This window comes from Marmota flaviventris, chromosome 1 (assembly GCF_047511675.1).
Source record: "Marmota flaviventris isolate mMarFla1 chromosome 1, mMarFla1.hap1, whole genome shotgun sequence".
In the NCBI taxonomy this organism is placed as follows: domain Eukaryota; kingdom Metazoa; phylum Chordata; class Mammalia; order Rodentia; family Sciuridae; genus Marmota; species Marmota flaviventris.
Genome location: NC_092498.1, coordinates 149,953,278 through 149,976,364, shown reverse-complemented (window position 1 = coordinate 149,976,364; position 23,087 = coordinate 149,953,278). Strand labels below are relative to the sequence as shown.

Genomic DNA, 23,087 nt, shown 5'->3' with positions numbered 1-23,087 from the left:
CAGTTCCTGGAGTCTAGCAGGAGCCAGCAGACTGCTTCCAAAGGAAGGAGACAAGGACATTCCTAAGCTAGTTTTGCAGTAAACACAGGAGGTAGCTAAGTATACAGAATGTTCCCAGGGTCCTGGGAGGCCTCCCTGTGGAGAAATCATGCATAGAGGCGAGAGAACCATGCCTGCTCTTTCCTTCAGAAACTGAATTTCAGAGACACACTCTCGATGCAGGAGCCCACACCCATGCCACTCACTTGGTGACCACGGCAATCTTGACTCCAAACACCCCTGTTTGTTTGCGGGACGGCATTCTCTTCAAGCTGAATTCCCTGCTTGTGAACTTGACAGAAAGTTTCACTTCAATCTGCAAAGGGAAGAAAGGGAGTAGGTCTCTTACTTCTTCTGGTCCCTGGAGCCCGAGGTGCCAGAGGTCCCTGGGAGTCTCAACAAATCTTTGTACTCCCAGGGCAAGCAGCTCAAGGTTCTAGAGTGAGGTGAGGCCATTCTTGAGGTAAGAACCTGGTCCAGTTCAGCAAGAGCCACAAACAGTTTGGATGGTTTTAAGAAATGGCTTGTCCAGAATTTTCCCTAAAATCCCCATTGCTTCTTTTTCTTTTTAATGGAAGACTGAATCCAGGGGCACTCAGCCACAGAGTCACATCCCCAGCCCCATTTGTTTTTGTTTTTTTTTTTTTTGAGACAAGGTCTTGCTAAGCCCAGCATGTTCAGAACCTGGGCTCTGACTGCATGTATTCCAGCCACCAAATGAAAAAGATTCTTTCCTGGGAAAAATGATTCTGCTCTGCAGTGGCCTCTCCCTCGCTAAAATTACCTAGGCTGACCTCAAACTTGTGATTCTCAGGCTTCAGCCTCCCAAGTTCCAGAGAGTACATAGTTGTGCAGCACCATGCCCAAACTTTCTTTCTTTCTTAATAACAATTTTAAAAAATAAGTGAATGGAGCTTGGCATGGTGGTACTTGCCTGCAATCCCAGAACCTCAGGAGGCTTCAGGCAAGAGGCTGTCAGGTTCACTGCCAGCCTCAGCAATTTAGTAAGACTCTGTCTCAAAATAAAAATGTCTGGGGATGTAGCTCAGTGGTAGAGCACCCTGGGTTCAATCCCTGGTTCATCGAAATAAATAGTGAGTACTGGGGGTGTGGCTCAGTGGTAGAACACATTATTAACATGTGTGAGATCAGAGTTTCAATACCTAGCACCAACAAAAAAGTAAGAGACTAATATAACACTTTATCGTATATGTTCAGGGCTGTTTTAGTGTGTGGTTTTGTTTTTGCAGTGCTAAAACTGAGCCATATCCAAGCCCTAGGTGTTTTTTGTTTTCTTAATAGATTGAGCATACCTCATCTGAAAATCTGAAATGCTTCAAAATCTAAAAACTTTTTGGGCACTGACATGATGCCACAGTGGAAAATTCTACACCTGACCTCATGTTTTGTGGGTCAAAATACATAAAATTACCTTTAGGCTATGTGTATAAGATGTGGAAAATATAAATGCATTTTGTGTTGGCTTTTCTCCTGTCCCCAAGATATTACATGCAAATATTTCAAAATCAGGAAAACAAAACAGATTCATATTCGAAATGCTTCTTGTCTGGAGCATTTGGGATAGAAATACTCAACCTATACAAATCTTCCTGGGGTAGCTGAAGACTATCCAGGGACCTCGGTCGCTATAGAAAAATCTCAGGGGGCTGGGGATGTGGCTCAAGTGGTAGCGCGCTTGCCTGGCGTGCGTGCGGCCCGGGTTCGATCCTCAGCACCACATACAAACAAAGATGTTGTGTCCGCCGAAAACTAAAGAAAAAAAAAAAAAAAAAAATCCCAGGGCCCTGGGTTGAGGCTCCACTTGTCAAGAGTGGCACCATGAGGGCTGGGGATGTGGCTCAAGTGGTAGTGCACTCGCCTGGCATGCGTGCGGCCCCGGTTCGATCCTCAGCACCACATACAAACAAAGATGTTGTGTCCGCCGAGAACTAAAAAATAAATATTAAAAAACTCTCTCTCTCTCTAAAAAAAAAAAAAAAAAAAAAAGTAGCACCATGAGATCTTTCAGGAGTATGCTCAGAACCTGGGCTCTGACTGCATGTATTCTAGCTACCAAATGGAAAAGATTCCTTCCTGGGCAAAATTATTCTGCTCTGCAGTGGCCTTTCCTTCTTTCAGCCACACTTTCTCTCAGATATGAGCTCAGAGTTAGCTTCCTTCTGATTGTTTTGGAAGGAATCAGGCCTCCTAGCCCTGCTGATAACATACCCCATTCATGGCGATGACGGTCCGCTGCCAGTCTCTGTCCTGCAGGGCCTGGGGGTCCAGCTGAAATCAAAAGAGACATGATTAACAGAGGTTTGGGTATGTTCAGAGGCCCTGCCCAGCAGTGGCCCACACCTGCTACTGCTCCATAGTTAAGTTAGAAGCACAGCCAAATTGCGACCAGCACCTCTATCGAGAGGCCCAGAGGGATCCAAAGAGAAGAGAGGACCTGTTAGAAAGCCCTGGAGCCTCAGGGTCCTACTACTCCCAGACCTTTGCTACCTGGGCCTGATCTTGCCTCTGGGTATGGGGGCAACAGCTCAGGATCCTGTACCCCCTCACCATAGGACTGCTGTGAGACACTCTGTGAAGGGCAAGTGGTTAGTATAAAGGACATTTTGGAAAGCCCAATTTCAGCAGCAACTTTGAGGGACATGGCATCCAAGAGCTGCTGTCCTGGGGATGGTGGATACTGTTTTCTCCCTGTGCCATGGTTTGGCTTGTAATGGGAAAGGCTTCCAGGCCAGGACTGTCCTACGACTTAATTTAAGAGTCAGGCCCAGAAAAATTTAGAGCCTAGCCCCAAATCACACAGCAGGGACCAGAAGGAAGCCTTTCTAATAATTCTGATCTCCATAAGACACTGTCTAGAGGCTGGTCTGCAGGAACCTCCCACTAAATTTCACCTAAATAACAAAGTCTCTTGCCCAGGCCACCTGCCCCCCATCCATGAAGGCTCTCTAGCTGCTTTTTGGTGAGCACATGCTCATATCAGCAGCTACTAAATACAGCCAAGGATACTGGCCTGGCAATAAGCAGCTCAGAGATTCTTGTTAAAAAAAAAAAAAAAGAAAAAAGAAAAAAGAAACAACAACAACAACAAAATACTTCCCAGGGTTGGAGATGTGGCTCATAGGTAGGATGCTTGTCAGGCACAATAGGGGCCTGGGTTTAATTCCCAGAACTGCAAAACAAAAAGCATCACCCTGGGTTCTATCCCCAAAGGATTAGAGTCGTGTTCCCAGGTGGGACCTGGAATTTGCACAAGTAGAAACCTTCCCAGACTGGTGTGAAGCCAACACCACAGAACATGGCACACATCATATATACACTTCCTATATGGTCTTCTGTTCTCAGTACCTGCTTCAGGTGATGGTTCATTTCTCCTACTAGGCAAGCCACTTAAGAGTAGGGACCACACCACAGCTCATGATTTCTGCACACATGCAAAAACACACTTGCATGCACACACACACAACAGTGTTAAGCACAGTGACCTGGGCCTTCTGCAGATGATACAGGTAGAAAACAAGGAGGGATTCAAGAGTAGGTCAAGAGGCTCAGCTGCCTCTACCACTCAGGTAGGTGCATCTGGGCCTCTCTCCCTGTATCACAGGCATTCCCAGGAAATGAGCCCTCCTCACCTTCCCTTGTGGATCCTTCTGGTTAACGTTTTCAAAAGATATGAAATGTATACCAGAATCACATAGAAAACCAAAAGGTGGCAGAATCCCTCCCTTAAGGGACTGTGTGGTCACAGGTTCCTAATCTGCATCTGCCTGGGGAGGTTTTCAAAGGCCACGTTCCAGACCATGGGGAACCTATTCTGAGAAGCAAGGTCTGTGAAGAGGGATCAGTTAATTATAAACCACCCAGAAAAAGAAATCCCCCTAGAGGTGCTCTCTCTCAAGACCAAACCTCAAGCCTCCTCCTCTAAGAGATGCAGAAGAGGGATGACATCAGGCCCTTCCCAGTTCTGGGACCAGCAGAGATGTCCCTCCATACCAGACCAGGTATGACTAGAAGAGACAAGGGATGTGTAGCTGCTGGCTGGTCACCCCTAACTTCTGTCCTGGCTGCTCAAGAAAAGTGATGTGGTGCCCTTCTCTCTTCAGCAACAAGTTAACAGAAACCCAGAAGCACGTTAAACAGGACAAATACCTCCCTTTCCCTTCAGAGAACAGCAACCAAGGGGTCCCTTGCCCTAAAAAAATGGCAGGATTGGCAAAAGCCATGGACAAGTAGCCCTGAGTTTGGAAAAGCAGAGGGGCAGAGGGAGCAGTTGTTTAAGACAAGCAGGTGACAGGGACCCTTTCCCTCCCAGCCTAATTCGGAAACCAAAGCCCATTTGCTGGCCCACCTTGCCCCTGCACACCAGGTCTCGGATATGGGTCCACAGGGCAGTGCCTCGTGCATACAGGTGCTTTTCGGCAGAGGCTACCAGGCTCCGTCTTGCTCGGCGGGGGTGTAAGTACTGAAGGAGGCCCTGCATCGCAGCAGGGGCAGACAGTAATTCTCTCATCCTCAGCTCTGAGAGGTCCACAGGGGCTGGACAGAAGCACAGTGGCCAGCTCCCAGTCTCTGCTGCCTTTTAACCAGGCTCCAAGGGAAGCCCCACCCCCTGCCTGGCTGGCCAAGGTCGAAGCTTCCCATCACCCCTGCATTCCATTTTTTTGTTTGTGTATGGGAAAAACAACACCCACCCCCAACAGGAGCCTATTGGTTACGGGAATTCCAATGTGTCTTGCTCTCCTCTTCAGCCCAGAAAAGCCAAGCTTCCTTCTCAAGTGGCTGTTTCCTGTAGTCTGGATTTGGAGACACTTAGTAACATGTGTGACTGGTCGGTCCATTTCAGGCTAGGAGTACCCTAGAGATTGCCCCAAGGCCTGCACACCCCCCACCTTACAACCCAATAATCACACATGCTACTTCCAATGAACCCAGGGCAAAAAACCACCTGCATGTGGTCCCTGCTCCCCTAAGCAAGCTAGCAGAGTGATGAGGGGTCCTACACAGGGTTCCAACTATTGTCTACTCCTGAACACTGACATCTAGCACCCATCCCTGTCTGGTCCTGATGCTGCTAGGCCAGTTCTTCACCAGATCTATCTGTAGCTTGGCATGTTGGCCTCTGGGCATCCAGACCCTGTGGCAGCCCTAAATTAGTGGATCCAGCAGGAAAGGCCACCCTGAAGTTGGCTCCGCGCCAAAGAACAGAGTGTGCTTAGCAGAGTAGAAGCTGCACAAAGAATAGCACAATGATGAGGCCTGGGCCTCAGAGAAGTCCAACTCCAAACAGCATTCAAGGCTGGCACACTCTCTCATGCAGTTATGTAAAGCAACAGAGAGAAAAAACAAGAGACTGGGATTTGGAAAAACTGACGATGGAAGAGAGAGCATTGGGAAACAGCAGTCAGGGAAAAACTGAGGCACTTCGGATGCTGTTGAGGGTTCCCTCGGGAATGCACTTGATATTGAATGGGGACTAGTCAGATCACATCTGGTGGCCTTGATGGATGGTCTGGGTCACTGCTTATCTAGGTCACTGCTTGTCTCCTCAGGGGTTAGGCAAGGAGTCTCAGAAGAACAGTGAATGGTGGGGCTGATAGACAGTTGCCCAGAGTCCTGCCAATAAAACTGTCCAGCATATCCGTCCCAGGAGGGTAAGGGGGATGGGGGAAGGCTCACGCCTAATTGGGGTGGGCACTAAATGAGGCCCTAAAGTACCCCAACTACATTGCATTGCTGAGGGCCAAGTGCTGCCCTGCTTGCTCTGTAGTCTGTAATAGCCAGATGAGCCACCGAAGATGACCACAGGGCATGATCTCACCCACCCTAGCAGGGGGTTGGGCAGGGCATGACTCAATTGTCCAAAGAAGGAAATGTTTGTTCTCGCCTTACTTGCTTCCTCATAGACAACAGCTTCCTCTATACCCACTGTTATGGACCCAGATGGTCCAGCAGGGCATCCCCAGTTACTCCTGTCTTCATATATTTGCATCATAACCCACTTACTCCCAGGGTGGGTCTTTGCAGAGATCACCAGAGAACCAATGTACTTGCTGGGAGAGAAATCAGGCCTCCTGCTATGGTACTCCCTACCCTGTTCTCCCAGTGACCCTAATCTGTTCTCTTGGGCTTTAGCACAGCATTAACTCTCTGATTGCAGAGAAGCTCCAACATCACTTAAAAAAAAAAAAAATAGGGCTAGGGGAGTACGGTAGAGCATGTACATAGCAAGCAGATCTTGGACTTGATCTTTAGTTAAAAAAAAAAAAAAAAGGGGGGGCAGCCTAACCCCCATGAATGGCTATAATAAAAAAAAAATGGGACAATAACCAGTGTAAATAGGATATGGTGAAATAAGAACCCTCATACATGGTCACTTGGGATGAAAAGGGTGCAGCCACTGAGGAAAAAGTAGCACAGTTTCCAAAAGTCAACTTGCTGCATGACCCACCAATTCCACAGGTGTCTACCCAAGTACAGAAATACTCATCCACCCTAAGACTTCTACCTACAAGCATGTGTTCACGGCAACAACAACCAAAATAGCCCCAAAGTAGAAGTAACTCAAGTGTCCATCAACAGGTGAGTAGAAAAGCAGAGTCATGGGATATATATGTGGTGGAATGTTATTCAGCCATTACTGATAATGCTATGCATGGATGATCCTCAAAATAATTATGCTACATGGAAGGAACCACTTATGGTGTGATTTTGTTTATGGGAAATGTGCAGAATGAGCAAATCCCTATAGACAAAAAGTAGATCAACCTGATGCTCCTGTTAGAATCTGAGTTGTGAACCCAGCAAGACACACAAAAGATCAGGAGAAATGGAATAGCAGGGGACATGGGAGAAGACAAAATTCCATGGCTTGACATAAACTTACCCCCTAAGGAGAAGGAACAGGGATATGGGAGAAAACCTAGAAAATTCACAAATGGTAATGAAAGAAAGATGACTGAAGGAAGAAATTCCTAAAAGCTGTGAGGCTCCATGTGCCTTGGGTTTTGCTGACTCTGGCAACTCTCTAGATCCTGGTCTCAGCCCAGGATGTGCTGGGACACCTGACAGTAACTTTGGGCTGGTCTCAGAATTAGGATGCTAAGGACTTGTAAAGTCCTTCTCTGAAGACAGACTCAGTTCCCTCCTCTGTGCCCTGTAAAAAACTGTGCCATCTGAGCCACTGGTGGCCCCTGCAGCAGGGCCTGGCTCTTGGCACAACCACAATATCTTTCTTTTTGAGCCTCTCTGCTCCTGAACTGTGAAGCCTGGGTTCCCAGGACCTGGCACGTCGGAGGTTCTCTACCATGAGAGTGGCACAGTGAGCTCCTGGTGTCGGAGGGTAGACTGGGATAGCCTTTCTTGCTCAGATGGCTCACTGAGGCTCAGGGTCAGCTTGGAGAGGACCCTGACCTGGGTTCTACATACCACCCATATATGAGGGCTCAGATTCTCAACACTGATGACTTTTCCATAAACATTAATACTTCCCCAGCAGCCCCTAGCTGTATGTTGTGTCCCTCTGGCTTTCTGGCCCATGGTTCTAAACAAGTCACCCATCTTTCCATTCTGGAAGGGGAAGCCTTCCACCCTCCCCTTGTGGAGCTCCGTCTTGCAAGAAGTGGAGGCCTGACAATTCAATCAGTACAGTCATTTGAAAAGCTACTCATCAAAGTCATTTGGAGGAGTGAAAAAGACTGAACCAGGATCTCAACTCCAGAAAATTTTGATGTCTCTTGCCCACCGATAGGCGTGTGAGTTTTTCTGGCCACTGGATTTCCTCCTGGGCCCCTTCCTCAGGGCCTGCTCTCTCGTTTAAATCTGAGCTTCCTCCTATCCTCCCTTGGACACTCCAGGCACTGGGTCTTCCCTATCTGAACTGCAATAGCCTCATCTCACAGGAAGTCTCTCCACTCAACTTCTGAGTCAAGGGTGCCTAAAAGGGGTACTGGAGCGGGGGAGGACGAGGTTACTACATCCCCACCAACTTTTTTTTTTTTTTTAAACAGAGTTCCAACAAAACTTTATTTATGGGTATTGAAAATACTTTCAGCAGCAGGACGTGGATGGTGGAGCGGCTCTCCCACATGGCACAGCATGGAAGTCGCCTAATGTTATTTGGAACACCTGGACTCAGGAACACTGGGTCCTGGCAAATCACAGCTTTGACCACAGATAACCACAGGTATACCCCACATAGTAAAAAGCATCCACAGGGGAGAAAAAAGCCAGACTGAGGTCATTAGCATCACTGACCCTCCTCCAACTTCCTTCCTCTTGGGATCCCATAAACAAGCCCTCACTGCCAGGAGCCTAGGTCTCCAGGAGCCAGGCCAGTTGCTGCCTAAACAGTGTGAGTCATAAGGTATTTCACACAGGGCTCAGCGCCTTCCCATTTAATGAGGGCCCAGAGGCCATGCTTCCCATTCATCTCTCTGACCCAGGCAGTAACCAGGGGTCTGGAGTCAGATTGGCCCTTCACCACCACCAATTCACAAACAATGATGATGAGTAATAAGAATAATAATAGCAGCTAACACTGAACAGGACCTAAGAGTGGCACGTCAAGGAGCCCTCACAACACCATGGTCTCCCACCCCAACCCACAGGTAAGGAAACAAGTCTAGATGGGGGCGGGAGGCAGTGACTCACTCAGTTCAAAAGAAGTGTGTTGGGGCTGGGGAATTGACAAAGATTCTCAGCCTGACCAAAGTCTAGTTGAATTCCTCTGACATCTTTTTTCCAACTCATCCTCATCTTTGGACATGTCCTCAGGAGCACAATTTTATGAAAAATTCTGCTAAATCAGTTTAGTTAGTTAAAACTTTATACCCTCAATGTCTGATCATGTTCCTATCCCTTGGGTAATGTCCAATCACACTGGCCTGCTTTAAGCAAAAATTCTCTTTTTTTGGGGGGAAGTGGGGGTTGGGGGGTGGGTGGGGGGTGGGTACCAGGGCTTGAACTCAAGTGTACTTGGCCACTGAGCCACATCCCAGCCCAATTTTGTATTTTATTTAGAGACAGGGTCTCACTGAGTTGCTTAGCGCCTTGCTTTTGCTGAGGCTGGCTTTGAACTTGCAATCCTTGCAATCCCAGGCTCTCAAGCCACTGGGATTACAGACATGTGCCACCACATCTGGTTAAGCAAGAATTCTTTTAAATTTGGTTAGCCAGAATTCCCCTGACCCCGATCAACCTCTTAGTCTTTCCATCTCGTGACCTACTACCCTATTCCTTGGCTATTAATTCTCAGTTTCCCTTTATATTCTAAGTTAAGCCCTAAATCCCTCTTACTTCAAAACCCCATTGCCATCAGGCACAGTGGCACATGCCTATAATCCCAGAGACTTAGGAGACTGAGGCAGGAGGATTGTAAATTCAAGGCCAGCCTCAGCAACTTAGCAAGACCTTCAGCAACTTAGATCCTGTCTGAAAATAAAACGGGCTGGGGATAGGGATATAGCTCAGTGGTAGAGCACCCCTAGGTTCCAACAACCAGTATCCAAAAAACAAAACAACAACAAAAAACCTCCATTGCCATTCTTTCTATACCTATCTCAATGGTCCTGGACAGTCTTACAGTTTTCATAAGTATAATAAATAATTTTATTTTTCCCTGTACTGGCCGTCAAGCCCAGGGCCTTATGTGCCCTATGCAACTGCATTTCCACTGAGCTACTACATTCCTGGCCCTTTTTAAAGATTTGAGACAGGGTCTCCCTAAGTTGCTCAGGAAGGCCTCAAATTTGCAATCTTCCTACTTCAGCTTCCTGAGTAGCTAGGATTGCACACCCAGCTTAAGAAAAAAAATACACACACACACAATCTCCATATACACACACATCTCTCTTTCTCCACACACATACACACGAATGATTAAACCTGAGATACATCCCCAGTCCTTTTTATTTTATTTTTATTTTGAGATAAGGCCTAAGGTGCTGAGGATCTTGCTAAGATGCTGAAACTGCCCTTAAACTTATGATCCTCTAGCCTCTGCCTTCCACGTGGTTGGAATTACAGAACAATTACTTTTAATAGAGCCCAAGGGTCAGTGGTGCCAGACAAGTAGGTGCCTGTAGGAAAGACTAGCAAGTGAGAGCTCTCCTTGAGCTGTCCCTGGAACACAAAAGGATGGGAAAGGCAGCCTCCACCCACCTCCTCTGCTCATCCCTGACATGTGATCAGGCTCCTCATTCTCCATTTCCCAGGTGATGTCGGATCAACTGACTTACCTTCAGCAAGAATCCTATTAGGCTGGTTTAGCCAGAATCCTCCTTACTCATGATGTTGCCTTTTAGTCATTTTCAATTCACTGACCCCCATCCTGCTCATTAGATATAAAATCCCACTTGTGTATGCAATATTTGGAGTTGAGCCCATGTTTACACTAAGATTTCTCTTCCCCTATTTCAACAGTTCTGAATAAGACATGTTTTTACCTCTTTCACTACTTTCCAGTTCTGTTTTTTTCTCTTTTTTTTTTAGACCGGGGCAGGGTGCTTAGACTGAAAAGAAAGCATGTGCAGTGCACATAAAGAATGATTTTGCTTATATATGGTAGCATTATGGAAAGGGGTTTCAAGCGAGGGCTTATTCTGATAAAGAAGGAAGGTGAGTATTAGTTCTGTTCTCTTTCCCAATGAGACCCCCAGGTAACCAGTAACAGAGGCCTGGGTCAAATCCCAGAACTTCAGTGGTAGAGGATTCAGATGATTCAAGTCAAAGACTAGAGGAATCTGAATCTTCCCTTGCCTTATTGGCTATGTAAAATGCAGGCTGGGAGCATGTCTGAGGGCCTGGGATGTGGGTGAGGAATGTTTTGGGCTGGGGGCAGGTGCAAAACATGGAGAGGAAGAAGGGAAGCTATGCAATGGGGGCACAGGTCAAGAGGTGATAGCTTTACACTCTGCTCACTTTACCACCCAGGTTCCCCAGAGTTTTGAGCAGGTGTTATGGTTCAGATCTGGAATGTCATCCAAAGTTTCATGTGTTCAGAGGTGGGGCTTTTCAGAAGTGATTGAATCATGAAGGCTGTGACCTCATCAGTGAATTAATCCATTGATGGTTGAATAGAGGTAGGACCTAACTGGGGGAAGCAGGTCACGGGGGGTGTGCTCTCGAAGGGTTTATCTTCACTCCAGACCCTTCTTCTCTATATTTCTCTCTGCTTCCCTGCTGTCAGAAGCGGAGAAGCTTTCATCCACCATACCCTTCCACCATGATGTTCTGCCTTTCCTCAGGCCCAGAACAGTGAGCTGGTTGACCATGGACCAAAACCTCTGAAAGCTGTGAGCATAAATAAACTTTTCCTCCATCAGGTTGTTTCTGTTAGGTTATTTTGGTCATAACAACAAAAAGCTGTCTAGCACAGCAGGTTAGGGAAGTGTCCCCTCACGTATCAAATGCCCTCTCTCAAAGATCTGCTTCAGGGCCAAATGAGAAGCATGTGTGCTATGGATTGGATGTGATTTGACCCCCAAGGATTCATGAGCTAGACATGTGGTCCTTGGTGTACGAATATGGAGGTGGTGGAACCTTTAAGACATGGGGCGCATAGGAGGCCCCAGATCACTGGTGGAGCTTACCTTGGGAAGGATTAAGATGGGACTCCTGAACTCTCATGAGAGTAAGTTCTTACTAGATGGAGTCTGACCCCTAAATTGCTCTCTGGTTTTCTGCTCTGAACTATGATCTCTTCTTACACATGCTCCCACCATGATATAACACAGCCAAGGACCCTCACTAGAGGCTGAACCAATAGGGCTGCCCCAGCTTGGACTATGAGCCTTCAAGACTGAGTTACACCTCCTCTTTTTCTCAATAAGCAGACTGCCTCAGGTGTTTCGTTATAGTGTTGAAAAACGGATTAAAATGACACACATCAAAGGACCTAAGCCACAATCATCACTCTAACTATAACTGTCACTTGATGGATGTGAAAACACTTTGGTTCCCAAAGGAGGCCAGCACCACGATGCTCTTGGGATGGCAAAATATAAAAACTGCCTTGGTATCCAGCAAGAGCAATGCTATCCATTTATGTGGCTGACTCACATCACTGGATTCTGTATAAAGGTCAAGAGGGTGAACAAAATCTATGTGGTGGGGCAGGGACAAGTTGGTGAGAACATTTTTTGCTTTTAGACATGGTCTTAAGGAATAGGGAGTCCCAGGAGGCCCTGAATCCCCAAGTTCCCTGAAAGCTTCCATGGTGGAAACCAGGCAGGAGTGTGTAGCTCCAGAGAATGTGGCTGGCCAGGGGTCGGGATAGGGTGGGACATTCAGCCTTAACAAGGACTTTGTCCATCTGAATGAGGAGAATGTGGGCTTCCATCTGCAAAGCCACAAATTACTCAGGGAAGAGTCACCTTCTCCCTATGTCATTCCAGGCACTCAGTGTTTTGCCACAGGATGCTTTTTACTTCTTGCCCTTGGGGTAGGGAGGTAGGGCTTCTTGGTGAACTCTGTCCTCCTACAGGCATTAGGAATGCCAAACCCTCTCTTCCAAGGGCTTCACATGAAGACAGAGGTCCCTGGAGAGACAGTACCCTAGACCCCATTTACCTCCAGGGCAGGGCAGGGCAGGATGGTGCATGGGGGAACTAGCTGATCTGGATCTGATACATGTGCTATAGGAACATGCATAAGAGCTTTTTCTCAGCTGCCCATGCAGATATGTCAGGCAGAACTTCAAGAAATACAAGGCTGGCAATTTCTGTCTGCCAACAAGTATGAGAAACTGGTAGTTTTCAGGGATGAACAAACTTCTGAAGGACCAAGGGCCAGGATGGTTCTCCTTGACAACCAGGAGACCCTCTGTATGGACACATATTCTTGGCCTACTTGGGCGCTCCTACACCAACTTTGGGGGACCCTGCTCAGGGGTGCATCAGAAAACTGGATCTAGACCCCCAAAACAGAAGTCAAATGAGTAGACTCTGGGACTCTTATAATTTCCCAAGAAGAAGTGGCCCCATAACTACCAATTCAGTCCATGACACTGCCTGTTCTGCCTTTGGGCTCTCCTAAGGCCATGGAGGAGCTGAGGCCTCAGCTGGAAAAACATGTCTAACAGAAATTATGTTGGGAACAAGATGGGACATAACAGATTCTCAGACAAACAGGAGCAGGAGAGGACCTGTGAAGGCACGGACCGAGGCATCCCAAACATGGTAGATGCTTGAGAGCCACCATTGACCACCCGTCGCAAAAGCTAGGCCATCTCAATGTCCCCAAAAGCCTAATGGAAAAGCTCATGGAGCATCTGGACTGGGGAAAGAGGGGCAGGCAGCCTCACCTGGACTTGGCCTTTCCCCATGAGCCTGTCTGTGCTCTCGCCGTCTTCTTTGGCAATCTTTGTTTTGTTGTAACACTTTTCGTAGCACAGTATCCGCAGGGTCTGGGAGCCTTCCAGCTCTATCTCAAACTCCTGTGGCCCCGAGAAAGAAGAATCGTTGCAGGTGAACAAATAGGTCTAAGTGCATGGTGGTCAGTAGTACTAGGGGCCGAAGGGGACCTGAGCCATAGCTCCTAACAAATGGAGCCATTGGCTGCTTTGGGAGAACTTGTGCCTTTAGACCTTCCTCATTTAGCCCTGGGAACTTCAGGACCAATCCCTGTGGTCATCACTGTCACTATAGTGTGGTGTTCCTGGAGGCTCTGAATCCCTCTCAAACCTAATTCAAATGCTGTAAGCCAGCATCTCCAAGGGTGGTGCCATACCACTGGTTTCAGACTCTCAGGTGTGTTTGTTAAAATGCAGATATTTAGGGCTGGGGATGTGGCTCAAGCGGTAGCGCGCTCATCTGGCATGCGTGCGGCCCGGGTTGGATCCTCAGCACCACATACAAACAAAGATGTTGTGTCCACTGAAAACTAAAACATAAATATTAAAAAAATTCTCTCTCTCTCTCTCTCTCTCTCACTTACTCTCTCTTTTAAAAAAAATGCAGATATTTAGGCAGGGGTTGTGGCTCAGTGGTACGACACTTGCTTAGCACATGTGAGGCACTGGATTCAATCCTCAGCACTACTTAAAAATAAATAAAGTTATGTCCATCTACAACTAAAAAAACATAAAAATGAAATTATTAAAAAATGCAGATATTCTATGATTTGGGGCAACAATGTCATGTGAACATGGCTTCATTTTTAGGCAGTGAAACTATTCTGTATGATACTACAATAGTAGATACATGTCATCATGTGTGTCACAATCCATGGACCACATGTAATACTAAGGGTGAACCTTAACTTCAACTCTGGACTTTGGGTGATAATGAAACTATTATTGTAGGTTCACCAATTATGTGCAACACATGTTCCACTTGGGTGTTAGATTTTTAAAATTTTTTAGTTGTAGATGGACACAACTTCTTGTCCTTGGGGTAGGGAGGTAGGGCTTCTTGGTGAACTCTGTGCTCCTACAGGCATTAGCAAGGTTTCCTTCTCTGCTGTGAAGGGTGCTGGAGGCAGCTTTCTTTTTATGTGGTGCTGAGGATCAAACCCAGTGCCCCACGCATGTAGGGCAAGTGCTCAACCATTGAGCTACAACCCCAGCCCTTGGGTGTTAGATTTTAAAATGTGAGGGGAAAAGAGCAGGGGAGAAGTTAATATGGGAACTGTCTTTTTTGTCAATTTTTCTGTAAACCAAAAACTGCTCTAAGGAATAAAATCTAAGTTAGGGGTGTAGCTCAGGGGCACAGTGTGTGTTTAGCATGTGCAAGGCCTGGGTTCATTCCCTTGCTCTGTAAAATAATAATTAAAAATAAATTCTATTTAAAAAAAAAAAAGGAATCCATGGAGGTGACAAAGGAAAGATGATTTGGAATGCTCTCCTGGGTTTTCAAGTTTTCTGCTCTGGGTGTGTGGGATTAACTTGCTCCCCCTATCATCCCTTCCGTACTTGTACCACCCATGCTTAAACCTGCATGGGCTGTATAGGAGGAAAAATGGAGGAGGGTGAGGTGGGGGGGGAGTGGCTATTTCTGAATCTGAATGGGGGTGAAGAGGCCATGCCAGGATCCCCCTGGATGATCTGCATGCATGCCAGGTAGCCTGCTGCTATGGAACCATCCAGGTGTGAAGCCTCCCTGGTGCTCTGGCTGCTGACTCAAACCTGAACCTTTTACACCCTACCTACCACTCCTTCTTCATTGACTCTCCTGGGTCTTCTGGCCCCCTTGCTGTCTACAAAGCCTTCTACAATGGTTAACGTGGAGCTGACACCTTGCCCCCATCTCAGAGCTACATGCACAGGTAACTGTATCAGTCTCCTATTTAGGTATTACATCTAATGATCAAAGAGAGTAGTGGACACTGAGCAGCAAGGAGACCTGGGTTCTGGTTGCTCACTTTACTGGCCACACGGTTTCCTTCTCTGCTGTGAAGGGTGTTGGAGGCAGCTTTCTTTGGCCCTGCTGTTCTACCTGCACCATCAAGATCAAAGATCTTGAGGTTGTAGCTGCTGTGGAGTCCGGAAATGGCATCTCATAGGGTCCTGGGGACTTAATAGATACCGGCCTCTCTGCAATTTTGCTCCCCACTCCTGGAGGCCCAAGGCCAAAAGTTCACACAATAGTTCTCCAAGGTTGAGGAAAGCAGAGCAACAGACTACACAACCCCGACATCCTGAGACCAGCAAACAGGACCCTTCAGACTGGGGAGACCCAGGGAGTAGGCCTGCAGCCCCCCACCCCAGCTCCCACAAGCAGAGTCCCAGGCTTCTTGAAACTGAGACGGTCATAGAGAGCTTATTCCAGCTTCTGAGGGAGCTCATTCCAGCTTCTAAGGAAAAACATGGAAATCTACCATAAATACTAAGCAATAACAAAGGCAGGACAAAAAGCCCTTTTAAGTACTCTTTCTAAACATTTCACTGGCAAAATTGCTTGTTTGTGATGAGGGTGGGTGAGTAAAATTCTCAGGAACATGGAGATAAAATCTCTTGGACTTAAATCTCTTTGATATGTCACCACCCCTCCTCTCTAGGACATTCCTGGAATGCTGGTGGCACAGCCTTTGGAGGAAGCCTTAGGGAGCCCCTGGAGGCTTAAACTCTTCTGGAAAAACATCCTGGCCCTGCCAGGCCGGGCTCTCATGGATGCAGGACTCCTTACTTACCTCATTCCAGTTTGGCTCAGTTGTGTCCCTGTAGACACGCGTCTTTGCTTTATTCACAAAATACCCAAAGGAATCCACCTCCAAGGTACAGTACAGATCTGTGGGAAGGTGACAGGAACATGACCATACTTTTCTACATCACACACATTTTCCATAAGAGCAGGTATTATTTTCAAAATCAAGAAAAAAAAAAGGTCTTTACTTTTTCTCTTTTTTAACATTTTTTTTTTTTTAGTTATAGATGAACATAATATCTTTGTTTTACTTTATATTTTTTTATGTGGTGCTGAGGATCGAACCCAGTGCCTCATGCATTCAAGGCAAGCGCTCAAAAACTGAGCTACAACCTCAGCCCTTTACTTTCTTTTTTTAAAATAAAACACCAAACCAGTGGCCAGTATGAGCACCAGCACCTCAAGAAATGTCCTTGCCCTGACCATGAAGCTGGGAAATGGGATCTCTCAGAATACTCACTGACTTGATCACTTAGCAATCCCCAGCAAAAGTCCCAGAGGCGATAAGGGCCCTTTGCTTGGAGGAATAGATGGAGATGAACATGGCACTGAAACCTTGGGGGAGAGTGCGGAGGGCGGGAGAGCACTGCAGAGAGACCACAGCCGAGATAAGCTACCTGATGGGGGATGACAGGTATGGGTCAGAGGGTGGGAGGAGCTTTTATGACCTGAGCAGACCCCATCAAAGCATGAGGGCAGGGAGCTCCAGGTCAGTGTAGAAAACAGGAAGCAGCTCAGTGCTGGGAAAGTTGTGGGGTACAAGAGACGAGGGAGGGGAGGTCTGTGGGTGAGTGAAGCTGGACTGTATACAGAGTCCGGTGGCTGTAAGTGGTGACAGGGTTTGGATTTTAGAAAAAACACTGGATAGGAGTTGTAGAGGCTTAGTTATCAGTCTAGAGAGGAGGATGCTGCTGAGGACCTGGATGAAGGTAGCCCGAGATGATGCAGAAGTTCCACTGATGGAGAATATCCAACTGACAGTGTAAGGTAACAGGATACTAGTTTCTAGGTTGACCAGAAGGGTGGACAGTGGTGCCACTCATCAGGCCAGGATATTTAAAAAAAGAGTAACAAATTTGGGGGCTATGAATGATAGGTTCAGTTTGGAGATGTGGAATGTAAAGTGGGGGACACTAAGGACATAAATGAAAAAGTAAGAGGGGAGGCCAAGAGGGATAATTTGGGATTGAGAGGCAGTTCTGTTGACATACACATTGTTGAAGGACAGGTGCAGGGAGGGAGGAAGGTTTGGTGGAACCTTAGGAAATAACATATCTGGGTTCCATATAATTCATCTGTTGCATCCTCATCTACTGGTTTGAGGATTCCTGGTAAATTTAAAGACTTGTACAAATAACACTACAAATGTTTCAGGACATAGCCTTCCCCAGAAGTCCCCATGGATCCATCCATCGGCAGTCAAGTCTTACTCCCATCCCCAGCCCTCCACAAAAATCTGATAGTCTGTCTCTATATTCTGGCTTTTCTATAATTGCTTACATAAAATGATACAATATGTACTCTTTTGCTTCTGGCTTTCTTTATTTAGTATAATTTTTTTTAGGCTCATCCATGTTGTTGTCTCCATCAGTAGCTAGCTCATTCTACCCCCTTCTCGGTCCCCAGTCCTACGGATTGAACCCATGGCCTTGTATATGCTAAGAAAGCATTCAACTACTGAGCAACATTCTCAATCCTTCTTAAAATTTCAAGACAAGATCTCACAAAGTTGTCTAGGCTGGCTGGATGCCTATAATCCCAGCAACTCAGGAGGCTGAGGCAGGAGCATCATAAGTTCAAGGCCAATCTGGACAATTAGTGAGATCCTCTTTCAAAATAAAAATTCAAAAGGGCTGGGGTTATGGCTCAGTGGTAGAGTGCTTGCCTACCATGTGTGAGGCTCTGGGTTCGATCCTCAGCACCACATTAAAAAAAAAAATAAGATGTTGTGTCCACCGAAAAAAACTAAAAAATAAATATTAAAAAAAATTCTCTCTCTCTAAAAATAAATAAATAAAGGTTTAAAAAAAAATAAATCTTTTTAAAAAGTAGGGGGGGGGGTGCCTGGGGAGATAGCTCAGTGGTAGTATGCCCCTGGGTTCAATCTCTGGTATAAAAAAAAATTTTCTTTTTTTAAATTACAGAAACCGGGCTGGGGTTGTAGCTCAGCGGTAGAGCGCTCACCTAGCATGTGTGAGGCCCTGGGTTCGATCCTCAGCACCACATAGTAATAAATAAATAAAGGTATTATGTCCAACTACAACAAAAAAGAATATTAAAAAAAAATTAAAGAAACAAAACCAAGGTTGTCCAAGCTGGCCTTGAACTTGCAATCACCCTGCCTTAGCCTCCCAAGTACTTAGGATTATAGACCTAGCTTCAATCCTTTTTATTGCATGTATGGATGTAATGGATGTGCCACACTGTATCTGTGTAAGTCTTTCTGTGGATGTATGTTTTCACTTCCCTAAAGTGAATACTTAAAAGTGGGATTGGTGGGATGTATGATAGGGTGGTTTAACTTTTTAAGGAACTATGAAATAGGGACAGTTTGTAGCTCAGCAGTACAGCACATGTTTAACATGCATGAGGCCCTGGGTTTGATCCCCAGCATCAAAAACTATAAAAATCCTATGATGTTTTCTAGGGTGGCTGATCCATGTCATACCTCTATCCACAGTGTATTAGGTTCCTATTCTCACATTTTCACAACATTTGTTATTGCTCACCTTGTGTTTATCATTTTGGGAATGTGAAAGGGTATTTTGATGTGGTTTTAATTTGCATTTCCCTAACATGACAAGCATCTTTTCATGTCCTTATTAGCTATTCATATGTCTTTGGTGAAGTGTCCATACAAATCTTCTGCCCATTTTTTATGATTGGGTTGCCTCCCTGTACTGAGTTGTAAGAGTTCTTTATGTATTATGGACATAAGTCCCTTGTCATATATATTGCAACTATTTTCTTCTGTGATTTTCGGTGGGGGGAGGGTGTCTCTTGTTTTGCAGCAACTGTGGGAAAAGTCAGAATGGTGTGTACCCTTTTCCTTCCTCATATGGACACCAAGAGCAGGGTGAATATGCTATGCTGAGGTCCGTACAACTGCAATGCAGTCAGCCTTCACCACTTTAACAGCTTGAGCAGCTGGGAGAGAAAGGGGTATTATCCATCCATTTTGACAGAAGAGCCAAATATACTCTGTTTATTGGGTTGAGGAGCCACTGCCAATAGTCCCCCAGCTTGGAATTTAGGTTCTCCGGTAACCTTTATCAAACTCTGGTCCTTGCAATTACAAGACTCGCCCACAGAGCGCTGCTTACCAGCTTGCAGGATCTGAGACAGTAAGGAAAAGGGCAGAGTCCACTCCTAGAAAATAATTCCACATCTGGAAGCCCTCAACCAGCACCAGCACCTCCCAGTCATCAGGGACCAAAGGTGATCATTTGAACAACTTCCCTCATTCCCTATGCCCTGCCTGATTCATCCTTCCTGGGAAGATACCTACTCAACCCTCACCATCTTCCTCCCCAAACCAGTCACTTACTTGAACTCTGCTTAAACCCAGTAGCTGAGTGGACAATGACATTCAGGAACCCGTAGAGCCCAGGAGATTCATCATCTGTGCAAGAGACCAAAGAGGTAAACATATGCCTCCTAGGAGAGGGAGGCAAGATGACATAGGCTGGTTCCACTTCAGAATCAACTCAGCACTAGGCAAGGTGGTGTCACAGACCAAAAATGTACCCATGTGGTTTTCCTCGTTTGGGACTTTAGGATCTAGGTGGGTCCACAATGCAGGTGAACCAGTAGTCAAGACAAAGTGAATTAAATTTCCAAAGACAGGAGAGGGTGTTAGTCAGGTGGTGTGGAATACAGATGGAATGAGTGAGTGCATACACATGTGTACATGTGTGTGTATAAGCACATGCCTATGCGTCTGACAGCCCGCACACACATACACGACAGTGAAGGCAAAACCTGGCTTGATCAAAAGTATTGGCAAATGAGTGCCTGGATGAGAGGAGATCTGGGAGGACAGCGGAGTGGGGATAGATCCACCACAGTGGGTTGGAGAAACATTAGTCTCAGGCCTGTGACAAAGGACACCACTGTCTTCTCAACTGCCCAGTAGTGGCTTCCTTGGGAGAAACCACTTTTAACCAGTCCCACCCACACCTGGGAGAGAACAACAGGCTTTAATAAGCACATCCTTCTGAAGGAAAAGCCACTGGTCAGGGGGACAGTGCCAACAAGAAGGAACATTGGCCATTGGCTCTTTTCCCAGGAGGCTGGTCTCACCTTCTTTGTTGATGGTCAGTGGAATGTTGTGGACGGTTTGAAGTTTAACACACGAGTTGGTCAGCATCTGCAGCTCCACAGATGTCAAAGAGAAGCTTTTGAAACCTGAGAGGGTGGAGCACAAGCAGGGCTCATTCAGTCCACACTGTTCCTCTGTACCCATCCCACTTGACTCTCACCACATCTTGGAGAGGGTACAATAGGGCCAACACTGGGGCTTGGTGGCTCCCAGATGAATTTCAGATATGGCAGCAGAGCAAGGTAAGGCCCTAGAGAGCCCAGGCCTAGGCTCACAGGTAGGGACAATCTTTGATGCTTATAAACATACACATCCACACATATCTGCACACCAATTTAGTACAGCTACAAGGCAGGTCTGAGAATGAGAGAGAAACCTGGGAGGTCTCCCCAGAAATAAGTATATTGCTGTCCCCTACTCTGCTAACACAGGCCCCTTTATCTTCCCTTAGGTGAGGAAAAAGGCTTATTTCTGGGGATAACACTGAGCAGAGAATAGATGTTGTGGTGCTGGAAATGATTTGAGTCCCCAAGTTAGGATAGGAATCCCTGGGACATGAGCCCTGACAGAAACTCATTATACCTTCAGGACACAGTGGCATCACAGGAAAGAAATGGCTCCATAGAAACAAATGATGAGCATGAGGGGATGGGACAGGTCAGGTTCAGGTAGAACCCCCAGCTCAGAGTCTATGTGCAGTAGCAGAGCCAAAAATACTGCTTCAACAGGAGACAGACAGTCCACTGCTGTAGAAGGACCAGACCACCTGGGATACAGTGCTTGGCTAAATTCCCCCTACCAGTGGGCCAAGTGGGAAGCTGGGGAGCTATAGCCCATGGACTTGGGGTGAGATCTGCCCTCCAACTCCTGAACACTGCCAGACAGGATCAGGGGTGCAGTTTTAAGTTCTGAAGAAGGAAAAAAACTGCTAGTAGAGCAGTGTGACTAGAGAAGGAAAGGGCTGTTTCAGAGAGGAGTATTTTGTTCTGAGTCAACCAGGTGGACAGGGGCCAGTACAGTGGTTGCCCAGGTGGATTAAGTCAAGGGCCCATTTGACATTAGCACCTGCTGGGGGGCAGACAAGGGTAAGGGTACAGGGGAGACCAAGGGGATAGGGTGAGTAAAAGAAAGGCCATGGTTGGGAGAGCAGGCAAGGGCCATTTGTGTGTATAGGTCCAGGGAGCAGGTAACAGAGATGGAAATTTTGGGAAGGACTGGGGAGAGAATTGCCAGAGAGGTGCAGAGTTGGGGGAATGGTACACCTGGGAGTGGGGTTGTGGGGAAGGACAGGTGGGAAGGTACAAGAGGGCTGGGGAGCTCTTCTTCAACTTATTTTCTAATATAGAGTTCCCTGCAACATTTCCCTTGGATAAAGTCCCTCAAAAATTGTTTATTAATTTTTTAAACAAAGGTTTAAAAACTACAGGAGATGCCTAAGACCCATTAATGCGTAGGCCACTCACACTTCTTCTGCTGTTCCCGGATGTTCTCCCTCCACTCAGCTCGTTCATAGTCAGAGGAAATCAGGAATGTATAACTCTAGGTTAGGCAAAAAGAAGAAGGTGCCTGTTATCTTCATCCTAGCTAAGCCAGCACCTGGCAAGTCAGAGTACAGAGCCTGAGGCTTGCACCTCCCCACCACCAGACAGTTGAGCCCAGATGTGCTCAGGTGTGCTATTATGATCCGGTATGCTCACAGACAAGCTTACTGTTTTCAGCATGTTCCACCTATCCCACTAGCTGTACTTCAGGCCAAACATCTGTGTAAGTTTGCCTCTGGCACAAGCCCCAACTGAAACACCTGGGTTTTAGGAGATGACACTGGCAGAGTGGGTATAACTTAGGAACATGAAGAAGTTACCAGAGAGGATCTACAGAGGTCAGGGCTGATGCCAACTCAATTTTCTGTATCCAACCCACAAGTACAAACAGTGACCCAGAGATTAGGCTCATCAGTTGCCTCTCCTAGCCAGGCACTAGAGAACCATTCTGCACACTGACAGGTACAAGTGACACCATAGAGAGGAGCCATATTCGTCACTTAGGATTCACATCCAATCAGGGCAGTTGTAAGAAGAACAGCTGGGCACCTTTCCAGCCCAGTATCAAGGACCATCCTAAGCCCTCCATTGCCAGAGTACAACTTTCCCTTAGTAATTCAGTACTGCACCTATATAATGGGGTGACACAGCACAGGCTGCTGCCTGGGTATTGGAATAGCACACCCCAATGGCTCAGGTGGGTGATGAGAGACAGGAACTTAGAGGTATCTCTCCCACCTAGCAGAATGGGCTCCCTTCTTTTCCTGCCATTTTTTAAAAATTTGTATATTGATCTTATATTCTCTCTTTATATGCATTCCTTGGGGTTTTCTGTATATAAAATCATATAGTTTTACTTTTTTCTTTTCAAACTGAATGTCTCTTGTTTCTTTCTTTCTTCTTCTTCTTCTTTTTTTTTTTTTTTAGAGCTTTATGGTCATACATAGTAATTGAGCTCTGCTATTTCCTTTAAATGGACCTTGAGGTCCCCAGACAGCATTTCTGTACTAAGGGTCAAGTCTGCGTGAG

The 23,087-nt window shown here is 46.5% G+C and overlaps 1 protein-coding gene across 1 annotated transcript in view; it reads right to left on the bottom strand.

Annotated features, from left to right (window-relative positions):
• Bcr (BCR activator of RhoGEF and GTPase) overlaps positions 1-23,087 on the bottom strand; it is a 141,224-nt gene that overhangs the window by 7,683 nt on the left and 110,454 nt on the right. Inside the window, exons 12-18 of the mRNA XM_027923356.2 lie at positions 21,981-22,056; positions 20,499-20,603; positions 19,744-19,818; positions 16,183-16,280; positions 13,358-13,489; positions 2,269-2,328; positions 246-355 (exon numbers count right to left, since the gene is read on the bottom strand). Of these exons, the coding sequence (XP_027779157.1) occupies positions 246-355; positions 2,269-2,328; positions 13,358-13,489; positions 16,183-16,280; positions 19,744-19,818; positions 20,499-20,603; positions 21,981-22,056 (656 nt within the window). The remainder of the gene's footprint in view (positions 1-245; positions 356-2,268; positions 2,329-13,357; positions 13,490-16,182; positions 16,281-19,743; positions 19,819-20,498; positions 20,604-21,980; positions 22,057-23,087) is intronic.